Source organism: Poecilia mexicana, unplaced genomic scaffold (genome assembly GCF_051168715.1).
Source record: "Poecilia mexicana isolate PSO_F unplaced genomic scaffold, ASM5116871v1 scaffold_12, whole genome shotgun sequence".
Lineage (NCBI taxonomy): Eukaryota > Metazoa > Chordata > Actinopteri > Cyprinodontiformes > Poeciliidae > Poecilia > Poecilia mexicana.
The window spans coordinates 14,388,716-14,401,726 of record NW_028263381.1 but is presented as its reverse complement, the minus strand read 5'-3'; the positions used below and the strand labels follow the sequence as shown (position 1 = coordinate 14,401,726).

General features: G+C 37.7%; 1 protein-coding gene across 2 annotated transcripts in view; it reads right to left on the bottom strand.

Annotated features, from left to right (window-relative positions):
* Positions 1 to 925: 925 nt before the first annotated feature.
* aak1b (AP2 associated kinase 1b) overlaps positions 926 to 13,011 on the bottom strand; it is a 32,411-nt gene continuing 20,325 nt past the window's right edge. The window contains exon 20 of one of the 2 annotated variants that reach the window (XM_014999885.2): positions 926 to 5,451. In XM_014999885.2, the coding sequence (XP_014855371.2) occupies positions 4,808 to 5,451 (644 nt within the window). In that variant the 3' untranslated portion in view covers positions 926 to 4,807. Of the gene's footprint in view, positions 5,452 to 6,202; positions 12,782 to 13,011 lie in introns of those variants that run through there. The other variant, XM_014999887.2, reaches the window with a different exon arrangement.

Below are 13,011 nucleotides of genomic sequence, written 5' to 3'. Positions count from 1 at the left end.
TCCTTTAAATTCTGGTCTTTCTATTGGAAAACCTTTCTGATTATTTCTTGAATTCTCAGAACTTTTGAGAGTGACCAAGTTATAGTGAAATTATTATTATTATTTTAACTTCTTATGGCTCCAACAGTGCATGAGGTTTGAATTAAGCTCAAAACAAACTAGGATTTATATGTTTTGCAACATACCCAATCCCTGTCATAAGATGATTTTCTCAGTGAAAAACATCATCTGAAGTTATGATAATCGTAAATTATGATTATCTTATGATCTAACTTACACTTTTTTTGGTAGATGTGGATTACTTAGATTTCTATCAAGTGGTCTATGCTGTTAGCCTGATTAAAATTATATCGACTCAGAAATATTTGTATATTCTCCCTGTCACAAAGGGAAAAAAATATTGCTTTCAATATTAATATATTCAATAAAATGCTGAAAACATTGATCTGAACAATTTAATTTTAAATGTGAGGAAAAACTGAGCCCTAGCTAATAAAGCTAATGACTGATCCATTTGGGAAATGCTCATCTTTATATATTTTTTTTTACTCCAATTGATGCTGCAGAGGTGGAAAATTTGGGCTTTGAAACAATTCCTTTATTAATTTCCCTTCTAGAAATAATGTTTCTATTATTCCTCGTTCTATTTTTTTCTCTCTTTTTTTCCCTCCGAGGGAAACAAAAAGACATGAAAAAAAAAAAAAACGTTTTACTGGAGTTAAAATATTATGTAACAAGCCACAAAGCAGACAGTCAGCTGACTCTTATTCCAGTCAGATTTCCTAAAATAAATCCTATTTCCATGTGTTTTTCCAATATGTTTTTCATATTCAGAAATGCCTTGAAAAACACTCAGATCTGCAGTTCTGCAGGCAGTGATGAGCTCACAAAAAAACAGAAAAAAAACCTTCCAGAAACAGAGGAAGAAAGCATCAGAAATAAAATTTTAATTCTTCCAGGATGTCAGCAAATACAAATGGCGACACCTATGATAACAAAGACAATGTCAAATACTGCCAGCTGCATTTGAGCGCCATGAACTCAGTATTTTACTGACAGATGATCTCCTTTGTGACCCCTTCTTTAAAAAAAAAAAGATAATGATAGCTTCACTTCAGTGCATTGTGTAACATTAGAAAGAGAGGGAAAAAAAAGTGTCTCATGACTTTATCTCCCTGGAGAATCCTAAAAAATGTTTTGCATTGGCTTCAAGTTCCCAGCTTGGCCGGCAGCGCTGTCTACCTTGGCTGCACAAACTGTAGGGATGAGCACAATCATAGATAGTTGGCTCCAAAGTTCAGGGGTTGATGAGCAACACTGTTTAGGAAAAAAAAATAGAAATTGAAATTTATGTGAAGAAAAATAAAACAGCGTGATTATCTATTCTCTGTGAAATCCAGTCCACTTTCTACAGTTTCCACGCACTCGTCTCCAGAAGATGAATCTCTCTGAATGCTTTGCTGACTACCGGGAAAACAAGTGACTCATGTTACTACCCTGGAAGGTTTCTTTTGAACATCATCAGTGCCTCAAATTGGTTATGCCGTTTTATTGGGTGGTTTAAACTAGAGTAGAAGTGATTTACTGAGTCCAGGGGACACTTGGATCGGTTGTTTCTTTCCATTTTACCTCAGGAGATTTCATTCTTTAAAAATCACAAGACAATAAAAACATGCTAAGAAGAAAGAAAATACTTTTGACCAAAAATAGTGCCTTTCAGACATAGCTTTTACATAAAAAAACAAAACAAAACAAAAAAAAACGTAATTGTGCCGACACAAACTTAGCTTGCACTCAGACAATGAAATATATCAAAAGCTTAAAATGTTCCAGAAGTTTAAATAGCGACACAAATGCACTTTTTAACAAAATCTAAAATATTTTATATAATCAGCAGCCTGGTTGCTTTTAAGAGGGTAAGATGCAAAAAAACCTGCAGCTGTCCTCACTTTGTTTGCATCCAAATAAAACAAAGAGTGTCGCAGAAAAAAGCTGTGTGGAAGGATTCAGAATTTCCTGTGAAGGACAAAAATGTGTCGCCACCAGAGCAGAGCTTGCTCAACATCGGCGGCAGTGGAAACGCTGTTGAGAACATTGAAATGATGAGAAGCAAAGAAGTAGCTCGTGTCCCTAAAAAATAAATAAAAAATAAAAGAAGAACAAGATTAAGTCTGACAGTAGAACCCTGGTGCCGAGATATTTTCCCTGCCAGATTCGGTTGTCCAACATTTCATTGATTTTTTGCAACCACATGTTATCAAAAAGTGCTAATTTCCGCATTTAGTCTCTTTATTTTCCTGTAAAACAGACAAAAAAAAAAAAAAAAAAAAAAAAAATTTTCACATCACTGTGGAAAGATTTTTGCCACAAGTGTTTATTAATAGCATCACCTCAAAATAAAAAGTTACATGTCCATCAAGGCAGATACGTAAATGTTACTTTAAAAAATAGTGGAGGCCTCTCAAGTATTTTTATAATGTTGAGTGTTTTTATAACACTGGTGCTTAATCCTAAACTGGGATTAAATTTGAAAAAGCCGTTTCCAGGGACGCCTGCATGGATCGCCTGATGAGCAGCAAAAAAGAGGCAAAAATGAACAAGAACAGGTTAGGACTGTGGGTAAAATGAAGATGATTTACATTCAGAGATTCATGTTAAAAGTGTGCACCCACTTTTAATTGTTTTAATATATAACTCAAAGACATAAAAACACGTAAGAATAAAACAACAGACCCAGAGGATGGAGCTTTTAAGACTATATTGGGCTGATAAAACATTTAACTTTAGTTGTTTTTTCTATCCAGTATTAATTGAGCAGGTAATATACAGTGTACACATCCAGGAATCCTAAGCCTGAGCGAAAAACAGAGTCCTTCATTGTACCAAAATAAAACCGATTCAGAAGCCTTATATTTAACATTTTATCACATAAAGAATCTAATCTGCGATACGCTGACAAACTAAACTTTTGTAACTTATTTCACGGACTAGACAGAAAAGTTAAATAACGTACACTAAACTGTGTTTTATGTCAGTTTATCTGTATAGCGTGCAAACCGGGATTAGTATAATTAAATACCGGCTACGTCCAAGTATCTGCCGACCTGCTGGGATTTTTTTGAAAACATGGATTTAAAACGTGCTTTTGGAAACAGAAACGTGGATTTGGCTTGCAGTGACATGGTAACTTTCAGCTCCGGTACTGAATGTCGACAGGAAAACTGAAAACGTTTTGGAAAATCTCCTAATACTGATAATGAAAGCACAATCTGCAGTTTATATGTAAACAACAGGAAAGATTTAATAGGCTTAAGGCATGAGCCGACAAGCAAATCCTTTGGGCTGCCAAGAAACTGATGGTTTCTGGCACGACGCACTAAGAGCTGAATCGCTTTTCCTCTAAATCCACGTAAAACTTCTTAGTTGGATAAAAAAAAGTGATGGAAAATATCAACATTCACTCCCCATGAAAATGGAGGTCATCTTAACTTGGACCTTGTAATGTTTAAGTTAACCTCTTCTTTCTGGGGACTGGACTAGAAATACAAGATACAACAACACTGGTTTACAAAAGGAAAAGCTGGAAAAGCATCAAATTTACTGGGGTTTTTTCTGATTAAAATTAGATATTGGCTCAGATATTAGGCCCACTATTATTTGTATAAATGTCCATGAGCAAATTGTAGGTAAGTCACGTTCTTGTGGATGTCAACGAATCCCTGGAAATGTTTTGTCTGGATTTTTGACCACTTTTTACTGGAATTTCTTGAGTTCATATACGCTGGGTTGGTCCCTGTGACGCATTAGGCTTTTACACATAGAATAGATGTTTAATTAAGAAATGGCCCCGGCCATGATGCTACCACCGCCTCGTTTTACAGTTCGTACAAGCTTTGAAAATCCTCTTCTTGACATTTTATGTCCTTTTGGCAAAACAGCTCAGCTTTTCCCCACAAAGCATTTGGCTTGTCCAAATGAAGTTATGCAGCGAGTCAAGCTGAAATGTCTAAGTTTTAGACTAGATGGGTCTCATTTTCTTGACGGACTGAATCCATGTTGATGTTAAATTCGAGTCACTCAACAGCAGCTCCTACTTTGTACCTCAGTGGTTCCTGGGTAGTTATGTAACTTTGAACTTTGTTTTTGTGTACAAATGACAGTTTAGATATGATGGTTAAAATATGAACAAAAATAATTGTTCCAAGAGGACAAAGACGCCCAACACACATCACAACTGGATTTTGATGTATAGAGCAGACTGTCATTAAGCTTCTAGGAGGTTTTCTCCATATTACACAAGTCTTCAGTCAGAGGTTTCTTCAGGCAACCTGTAACACAGACTGCTCCAGCAGATCCTTCCTTCCCACAGCCATCAGCAGCTACAATGAGTCTTTGAAGACAATTATATCAGTTTGTATTTTGGGATGATTAATGTCTTTTGGATTTAAAATCCCTGACATCAACCCTTCTAAAACTTGACTAACAATTTTGCTGAGGCCAGTGGTTGAAAATGGAGTCAGAATTATGGCAGAAATCAGTAAATATCTATATATCTGAGCCTGTATGTATAATTTTGCTCTGGAACATTCTTAATTACTTTGATATGATTATTGAATAGATAAATAAAGTCAAAACTGTTCATGAAGACTTGATATGGTGACTGGAAGCAAATGAGACGACTGAGGTAGAGCCTTAACCTTGAAACAACGTTGAACTTACATGTGGTATTTTAGTCCTACTGCAGCTGAACTATATTTTGGCTTCTTCTTCTTCTGACTTTGCATTTTTTTAAGACACACTAATAAAACTAAGGCTTCCCTGGGGAGCATCTGGGCTGAAAAGGTGCAGCTGTGAATGGGTCAGCCACAACTCTTCCCACGATGGTCCAGGAATGCAGAGGCCCCACTGCCACTGAGCCCACAGCGGCCTGCTGACCGATCCTGGAGACGACCCGGTGCACCGCCACGGGCTGCTGGAGCAGAGGGGCCTCCGTGTGCAAAAGGGCGACAGGGTGACACTTTGTGCTGTTCCTCATTTGCTGAGTCCCGGACATGAATGCGTGAGTGTTAGCAGGAGCAGCTCTGCTGGTTTCCTGCCGCTTCCCAAACGGTGCCTGCAGGAAAACATCTGATGCTTCAGCAGAATTATGGGATGCAGAAAAGGCGGAGACTCTGCATGCTGTCCCGCTTTCTTTCCTTTGCGGTTTAAACGGGGCCAGCTGGAAGACATCAGAGACGATGGCGCTGCTTGGAGGAGGGCTCTGGGATCCTTGGTTAACAGGTATGAAATGACGGTTGGAGCAGGGAATGCGTGGAGGGCGGGGCTGAGCGCCACATTTGTCTGACAGCAACATGTGTGTGTAGGGGACACATGCAGCAGAGCTCTGATGGATCTTCTGCCCAGGAGCTGCAAACTGAGCAGCGTGAAGTTTGAAGAGCTCCCTCTGCAGGTCTGTGTGCGCAATAACAGAGAGAAAAGTGAGATTCTGTCCCCTGAAAGTTTTGCTCAAATTACATTAATGTTTCATAAAGAATCCCTAAACTAGAAACAAAAAGAATCTTGTAAGAAAATCACAACAGCTATAGATAAATGTAGTGATTTTTTTTTTTAAATCAGAGATTCAACTCGTCACAGACATATTTTCACATAGATTTCAAAGAAAAGCTGAACACGAATTTACTGAGTATTTAATTGACAAATTAACTTATTAATATTAATATTGCTTTACACAACTTAACTGCGACACAAACGGTGCACATTCAGAGTCTTACCTGTGTAGATTTACAGGACAATCCAAGCAGATTGTTAGTAATATTTAAACTTTCTTCCATCTTTGTCCAACAATAAAAATTCTCCCAAAGAAATAACATAATACAATTATTTTCAAACTTTAAATGCAACACTGTACAAGAACAAGTTTATGAAGAAACCTAAAAGAAAATGGCACCTAAAACCAGATCAGGATACAGTTTGTATAATGTTTATATTATGGTTTGCTTTGAACTTTATAGTTTCAACTTTAGTCGTAGTCTAGTTTTACAACAAGTTTGTTGTTGTAAAAACTACATAATCACTCAAAGTTATTGTTTTATTTTTATATTATTCAGTGCACTGTTGATTCCAAGGATGTCTTCCTTTAACTTTAAATGGGAACATTTATTTTTATATTCCCATATATTTTTTTCCATACATAACTTCAATCTTTGTGCCGTTTCCAAATACAGTTCCTTTAAACATATTAATATCTCTGTATTCTCATTTTACTTGTATTCTACATAACTTCATTCATTTTAAACACAACTGTGGAATATTTTCTCATCAAAACTACTTAATGCAGATTCTTTTGCACATGGTAAAAAGCAGCCAAATATTATATGAGTACCATAAACAAAGAACTCTAAAAAGAAGAGAAGGACTTTACACAGTTATGCACACAAAAGTTCTCCATCTTCCAAAAGGAACCTGAGTTAGATAGAGTGGTTGTGAAAGTATTCATACCCCTGTAACTATTTAATTTAGTTAACACTACATCCATAAACTTTTTTTATCTGTACAGATTAACACAAAGCAGTGCATATTTTTCTGACGTGGAGGGAAACGTATACGTGGCTTTTAAAATGTTTCATACACAAAAATCTGAAAAGTGTTGCGTCTTTTTTTCTCAAACAAAATAAAATACAGTGGGACGAATAAAAGTTTAATTTTATTGGTCCCATCAGTGTGTGTGGACAAGAAAGTTGTCCACACACACTGGACAACTTTCAGTGTGTGTGAGAGGGTTTAATATAGCAGGTTTGTGTCATAAAACATTATCCCAAGCTTTGACTTTTTCATGCAGTACTGTTCAACTCAAAAGCTGAGATAATATGCCTCAATGTCAGTCCAACCAAGACACGGCTGTCCAGATAAACAGATGGACTGGACATGGAAAGAAGGAGCTCTGGTCAGATGAGATCTTAATCTTTCTTTCTATCCAACATGTGCACAGAATGAGCAGAGCTTCACCTTCCAGTAAGACAACGACCCAAAACACATAACTGCAATGGGACGGTTTAGATCAAAGACTATTCAAGTGTTGGAGTGGCCCAGTTAAAGTCCAGACTAAAGTCCAATAGAGAATATTGAGCTGTAAATGTTCAAAGCTGCTGAAAACATACTGTAAAAGACATTCAGACATTGTAATTTCATATTTTCCTGCTTCTATCAATAAACATGATGTTAAATTCATCTGCAGACTCCCGTTAAAGAAAGCCAGCAGATCATCTGACCCAGCAGTTCCAGTACAACTACAGAGGCAGATCCACATATTGAATTTCAACAACCTGATTCTCTCATTTTCCCAGAGTGGAAGAAAACTGGCCAAGGTTTGAGCAGGATTATGATTTATTCACTGCAGCTGCACACAGGGAAAAATCTGCTCTTCAATCCTGCAACATACAGGAAGTAGACATTTCCATATGCACCTACAGTAGTGTCAGCAGAGGGTGCCATTACCACACCAGCAGAATCCAGGGAGGATCCTGAGGACATCTAAAGAGTTATGCAAACCTGAGAGCAAAACCGTAATGAAGAGGCATAAATCTGAGAGACGGAGAGAGAGCTAACACTAGCCAAAGTTCTGCGCTAATGTCCATCAGTAACATTACAGAACAACGAAGCAAAACCACTTCTGCCCCTAAACAGGCGACACCCATCAGTGAGGATGCTCTACATTTAAGCCACGATAGAAGAGCTGAATGTAAAGCAAAACGCTCAGTCAAAGTCAGGAAATTCTCAAAAGAGTGATATCCAGTTGTAAGAATTGTGAAGGTGGACATCTAGGAACCCATGAACAGCTTTTGGACAAGCGTCTCATAACTACAGAAAATATGACCAAAAAAGCAAAACCAAGCAAGTCTGGAAGTCAAGTCAGCGAAATCTGAGCTTAAACAGACGAAGGTTCGATGTTACACAGGCGCTGACATTTAATCTGCGCAATGTGAACACATTCATAGCAAAACAGAAAGAGACAATGAATGACAAAGTGGTTCAAGGCAGACACAAGAGAGGAGTGAGGGCGATGTAGACAGCGGTGTTGGTATTCTTTTTCTCCGTGTAAATCCGTAGTAAAGCTCTTGAGAAAACTTACGTAACTTGATGTGGTTCTTACGTGCAACGCTGCGATCTCATCTGAAGAGAGCACCTCCGTTAGTCTCTGCTCATTTCGATAAACACAATCTGAAATTAATTTATGGAAACCACACCATGTACTGTGTAGGGTCTACTTTATGTTGCTCCATGACATAAGATCCCAATCCAAGGTCGAGGTTTGTGGTTGTAAAGTGACAAAATGTGGGAAAGTTTAAGGGGTATGAATAAATCTGCCAAGCTCTGAAATCTGAAACACTCTGAGAACACAGTGTTTGAGAAATACTAGAATCAATAGTCAAAAAATCAACATTCACATTTGTACTTTATTAGCCATCCCTTTATAACTCTTAAATTATCTCACAAAAATAGGAGCACACAGTATCACAGCTCTGACGCAGGTTTGGGCCATAATGACAAGGAGGCATCTCAAAAACACTTGATAATGTCACATAGTTTGACTGTTTTCATTTTGGGGAAAATGACAGAAAAAAAAAAAAAATCTGGGGCTTCTGTTTCTCACCAGGTACTTGCCTTGCTTGGCTTTAGTAAATACAACAGCACATTAACGCTTAGAGGGAAAAAGCTTGGGGACTTGCATAGGTTCAGACAGTAACTGCAGATGACTGATGTTCAGCAGGAGGATCAGAAACGTGATCATTGGGTATTTTAAGCCTCAAAACTGCACATGCAGCAACTCCGGTAAATATAACAACAAGGCTTTCAAGATGGCTTCCTGTGGTTGTTTTCTACTCAAACCTTCTGCACTATAAGGGGAAATGTTATTAACATCTGAGTAGCTCACTCCATACTGTATCCTTTTGGCACAAACTTTAGATTCTGGGCTTGATATTTCTACGCTTGTCACTTAAAGGGGATCTATTATGCTTCCTTGAGCAGGTTGGGAAAGGCCTACATGTTCGTTACATTTTTTTTTGTACAAAATTATTCTTAAATTATGAGATCTTAGTCTGGTCAGGTTCTTCCTATTTTGAACTCCTTTCAGAACGAGCTGTTTTAGGGCCTCTTGTCACTTTAAATTCATATAAGCTGCTGCTGGCCACGCCCTCTAACTCTTGTGAAAATGCCTACAAACAGATGTGCAATTATACAACCATACAGCTTTGAAAAGCAGAAGTAGAGCCTTCTGCACAACCAACAAGAATGCAGCAAGTGATTTGGTTGACAACAAAACACTTGTCTTTTCCAGCAGCCAATATACATACAGAGGTAAAACCAGCTGACCAAATGTGCTGGAGCTCCGCTTGGGTCGCTATGTGACGTGCCAGGCGTCGCTGGGTAACAGCATAGCGTTTGTCGAATTTGACTTAAAAATCAGGAGGCTCATTTTGCAGACACCAAAGAACATTAGCTTACTGCCAAAAAAGCGGCTGGGTGGTTTTCTTGAGCTCTTGGTTTTTAGAAGCAGTTGAGACTTAAATGAAAGTACAGAAACTTGGAACATGCGAGTTTTGCATAATAGCTCCCGTTTAAATGCTAGCTATATTTAAAATAATATTGCACATGGACAGTTGAAATATGGCCAACTAACTTGTTAAACTTGGGCACTTTATTTACATAAAATAAAGATATTTCTAAATCTCTTTCTCCAAAAATAAAACTTGTGCTTTTTTTTAAATTCCGTTTTTCAAATAAAATAGAAATAAGAATAAACAAGTGAAAGTAGCCATTTTCATTGTAATCATGTATCAGAAGCATGAAACCCTTTAATTTATCCTACAGAAACATCTATACAGTTCTGACCTTCGATAATGTTTATAATGCTGTGTGATAATCGGACTTCAGCCACAGGGCTGCACCTTCAGACACACCACAGAGCCCCGAAAACATTAAATACAAGACAAGTGTTGTTTCTGTAAACTGTAAAAGTAAACGCATACTTCCAGAGAACGGGAGAGCAGTAGGTCAGCGTGCTGCAGGAGATGCAGCTCTGACCACCTGAGAGAATTTAGGAGAAGAGGGGGGTCTGTGCTTTCAGAGGAGATTTAAGGACAAACTGACCAAATGCCATTTCTGCAGCAAACAACAACACAAGAAGACTACTGGAAAAAACACCCAACACTTCAGAGTCCACACACACACACTTTTCAGAACACTGTATACCAACGCATGGGATTGTAACATTCAACAACACAGCCATGCTTTTTGATATGAATCCTGTGATCACTAAAATGAGCCAAAAAAGCCTTAAAAAGCATGAAAAAAAATAAAATGAAATGGGACCAAAAATTCACACAATTAAACTCCCCCTCTATACACCGGCTGCTTTGAATAAAAAATATAATTGTCCACTTGTCCATGAGAACAGACCACACACAGATTCACTTTTCTTTTCACGAGAGTGGGATAAGACATGGGTTCAGGCCTAATCTTCCAGGCTGGACGGAGACCAGGGTTAGCTTCTATACATTTTAACATACTGACAGTTTCAGAGCATTTATAACCAAGAAGAAAAACAAAAAGATCACATGTCTGCACAGAGGAATGACATTTTCAGGTATTCTTTAACATTATCGAACAATTATGATGTTAAGAATCATATATAGATTTTTAATATAGACTAATATTTATTTCTTACATTCAATCTCTAACACTCTATTCATATTAACATGTATTAACAGGAAAACAATGTCATATATATATATATAGATATATATATCTGCATATATATGACATGTACATCAGATTCACACATAAAGCAATATGTCTTCCACGTGTAAAGCCTTATGACAATGACTTCATATATACGGTCTGGATAAGAGTCTGCAGATATCTATTTACATAAATAAGGAGTAAACAAATGTGAGGAATGTAGGAGGGATTGGAGAATGTGGACTAAATGTGCGAAAACAAAAGAGTGAGTGTGTGAAAAAATATTCGTCTAATGAGATTTCCGTCAGTGCCAGGAAATGATTGGAGAGTGTTGTGTATATTTATATTTGCTACTTTTTATCTGCTAGGTCCTATTATTGTTAGTTTATCACATTATTATCAAGATTTCATGCATTTCTACAGATATGGCACGCTGCTATAAACACACCGACTTCTGATCCAACATGACCTTCCTTCAGGAAAACAACTTAAAATCTTCATCTAAAAAAAAAAAAAAAGCAAAGTCGAATAGACAAGAAAAAATATTATTCATACTGAATGGCTGAGTGTATTAAATTAATTTATCTTTTACTGTGGTAGCATGAACCCAAAAAGAAACATTTTGAAAAGTCCAAACCTTAAATTTGAGTTTTTTAGTGAGCGAAATATCCAAAGACAGTAAAGTATCTGTAACGACAAAAAAAATGCCACATTTGTAGTTTACACCTACTTTTTTTTAAACATTCTCAGAGTGCCTCGGAGATTTTGATTGGTAATGCGTGTTTTCGTTTTACTCAGGTGAAATGATGATACAGTGACAAGCGGCAAAATGTTATTACTTTTAACAATGGGAAAGACAAGAAAACATGTTATTCAAATGAGACAAAATGCATCTCGATCTTCTGATGTTCAAATCTGAAAATTGCTGTCTTAATAAACTCCAAACAGTATGGCCAAGATATTCTTGATGGATTTTTTTAAACCTTTGTATAGCAGAACATGCTAATTGCAGTCAGAGCAACAATTAAAGGTTTAAAACAACTGGATGTGTGGCAAACAAGGCAGGCACTCAAGCTAATCTTTCCACTTCACACAGGAAGGAAGAAAATTATTTATCTGTGAGCTTTTTAGAGTTATGGAGTGTGCTGTGCTTTGTCTTTGCTTTGCTGTTCTCGTCACTTCTCGGGTTACTCTATGGCACGTTAACGTAGCGTGTAATGACTCACGGTTCTGTTTTTCATGCTCAACTACAGCAGCTTCAAAGTCGTACAGATCTTCCATCCCTCAACTCAAACATGTCTAACATTTATGCATCTACCTGCAAATCAGGCTACGTGACATAAGATTCAGAGATGTTTGGCTTTGTTAATTCAAATAAACTTCATCTGAATGAACGATCATTTAAATTTTCCATGTTTTTTTTTTGTGTGCAAATAAACTCAGGGAGGAAAATCTAGGAAGGCAAACCACGACAAATTCACTTGTGCACGAGAACTACAACCACTTAGAACTATGTCTATTTTACATTACGACAATGATCTTTTTTTTTTGTTTGCTATTAGACAAAATGCAGTATTCTTCAAATAAACTGATAGCTTTTATCCTGATTGACAAAAAAAACAAAAAAAACCCTAACGTGACTAGTGTTTAAAATGGACGGTGAATTGGCTGCTCATTCTCGGAGGATCATACATAATGCATGGCGACTAGAACAAAGCTGAAATGTTAGTGTTAAGATGAGAGATGAAGACGCTGCTATCGATGAAAGGAAAGTAGGAATGAAGAAACGCTGACAGGTGAGGGATGTTTCCATAATGAAGGGAGGAAGTCAGGGAGGGATGTGCAGGGAGCTATCTACGTCTACACGGCTGGTTGTTGTTATGCTATGCCGGACTATTATCCAGAGTTACAGCTTCTATGAAGGAGGAAGGGGGGGCCATCTACAAGTCGATGAGCTGGTCCACCAGCATCAGGGAGCGGGCCAAGCTGGGCAGGCTGGATTCAGAACCACCGCTGTTACTGCGCGAGTGGCCTCCTGAAACTGGCCGAAGAGACAAGGGGAGGGGAACGAGACGAGTACGGGCAAACAGAGGTGGGGGTGGAGGGAAAGCACAGGAGTGGGAGTCACAACAGGCAAGGAAAGCAGTCAAAAAGGAAGGAGGGAGAAGAAGGAAGAAGAAAAAAAAAATTTACCCAATCACAGCTACAGCTTTTCCAAAAATTGCATCCCTACGTTTCTATTTGACCTATTAGATTTTAACGTTTTATTTC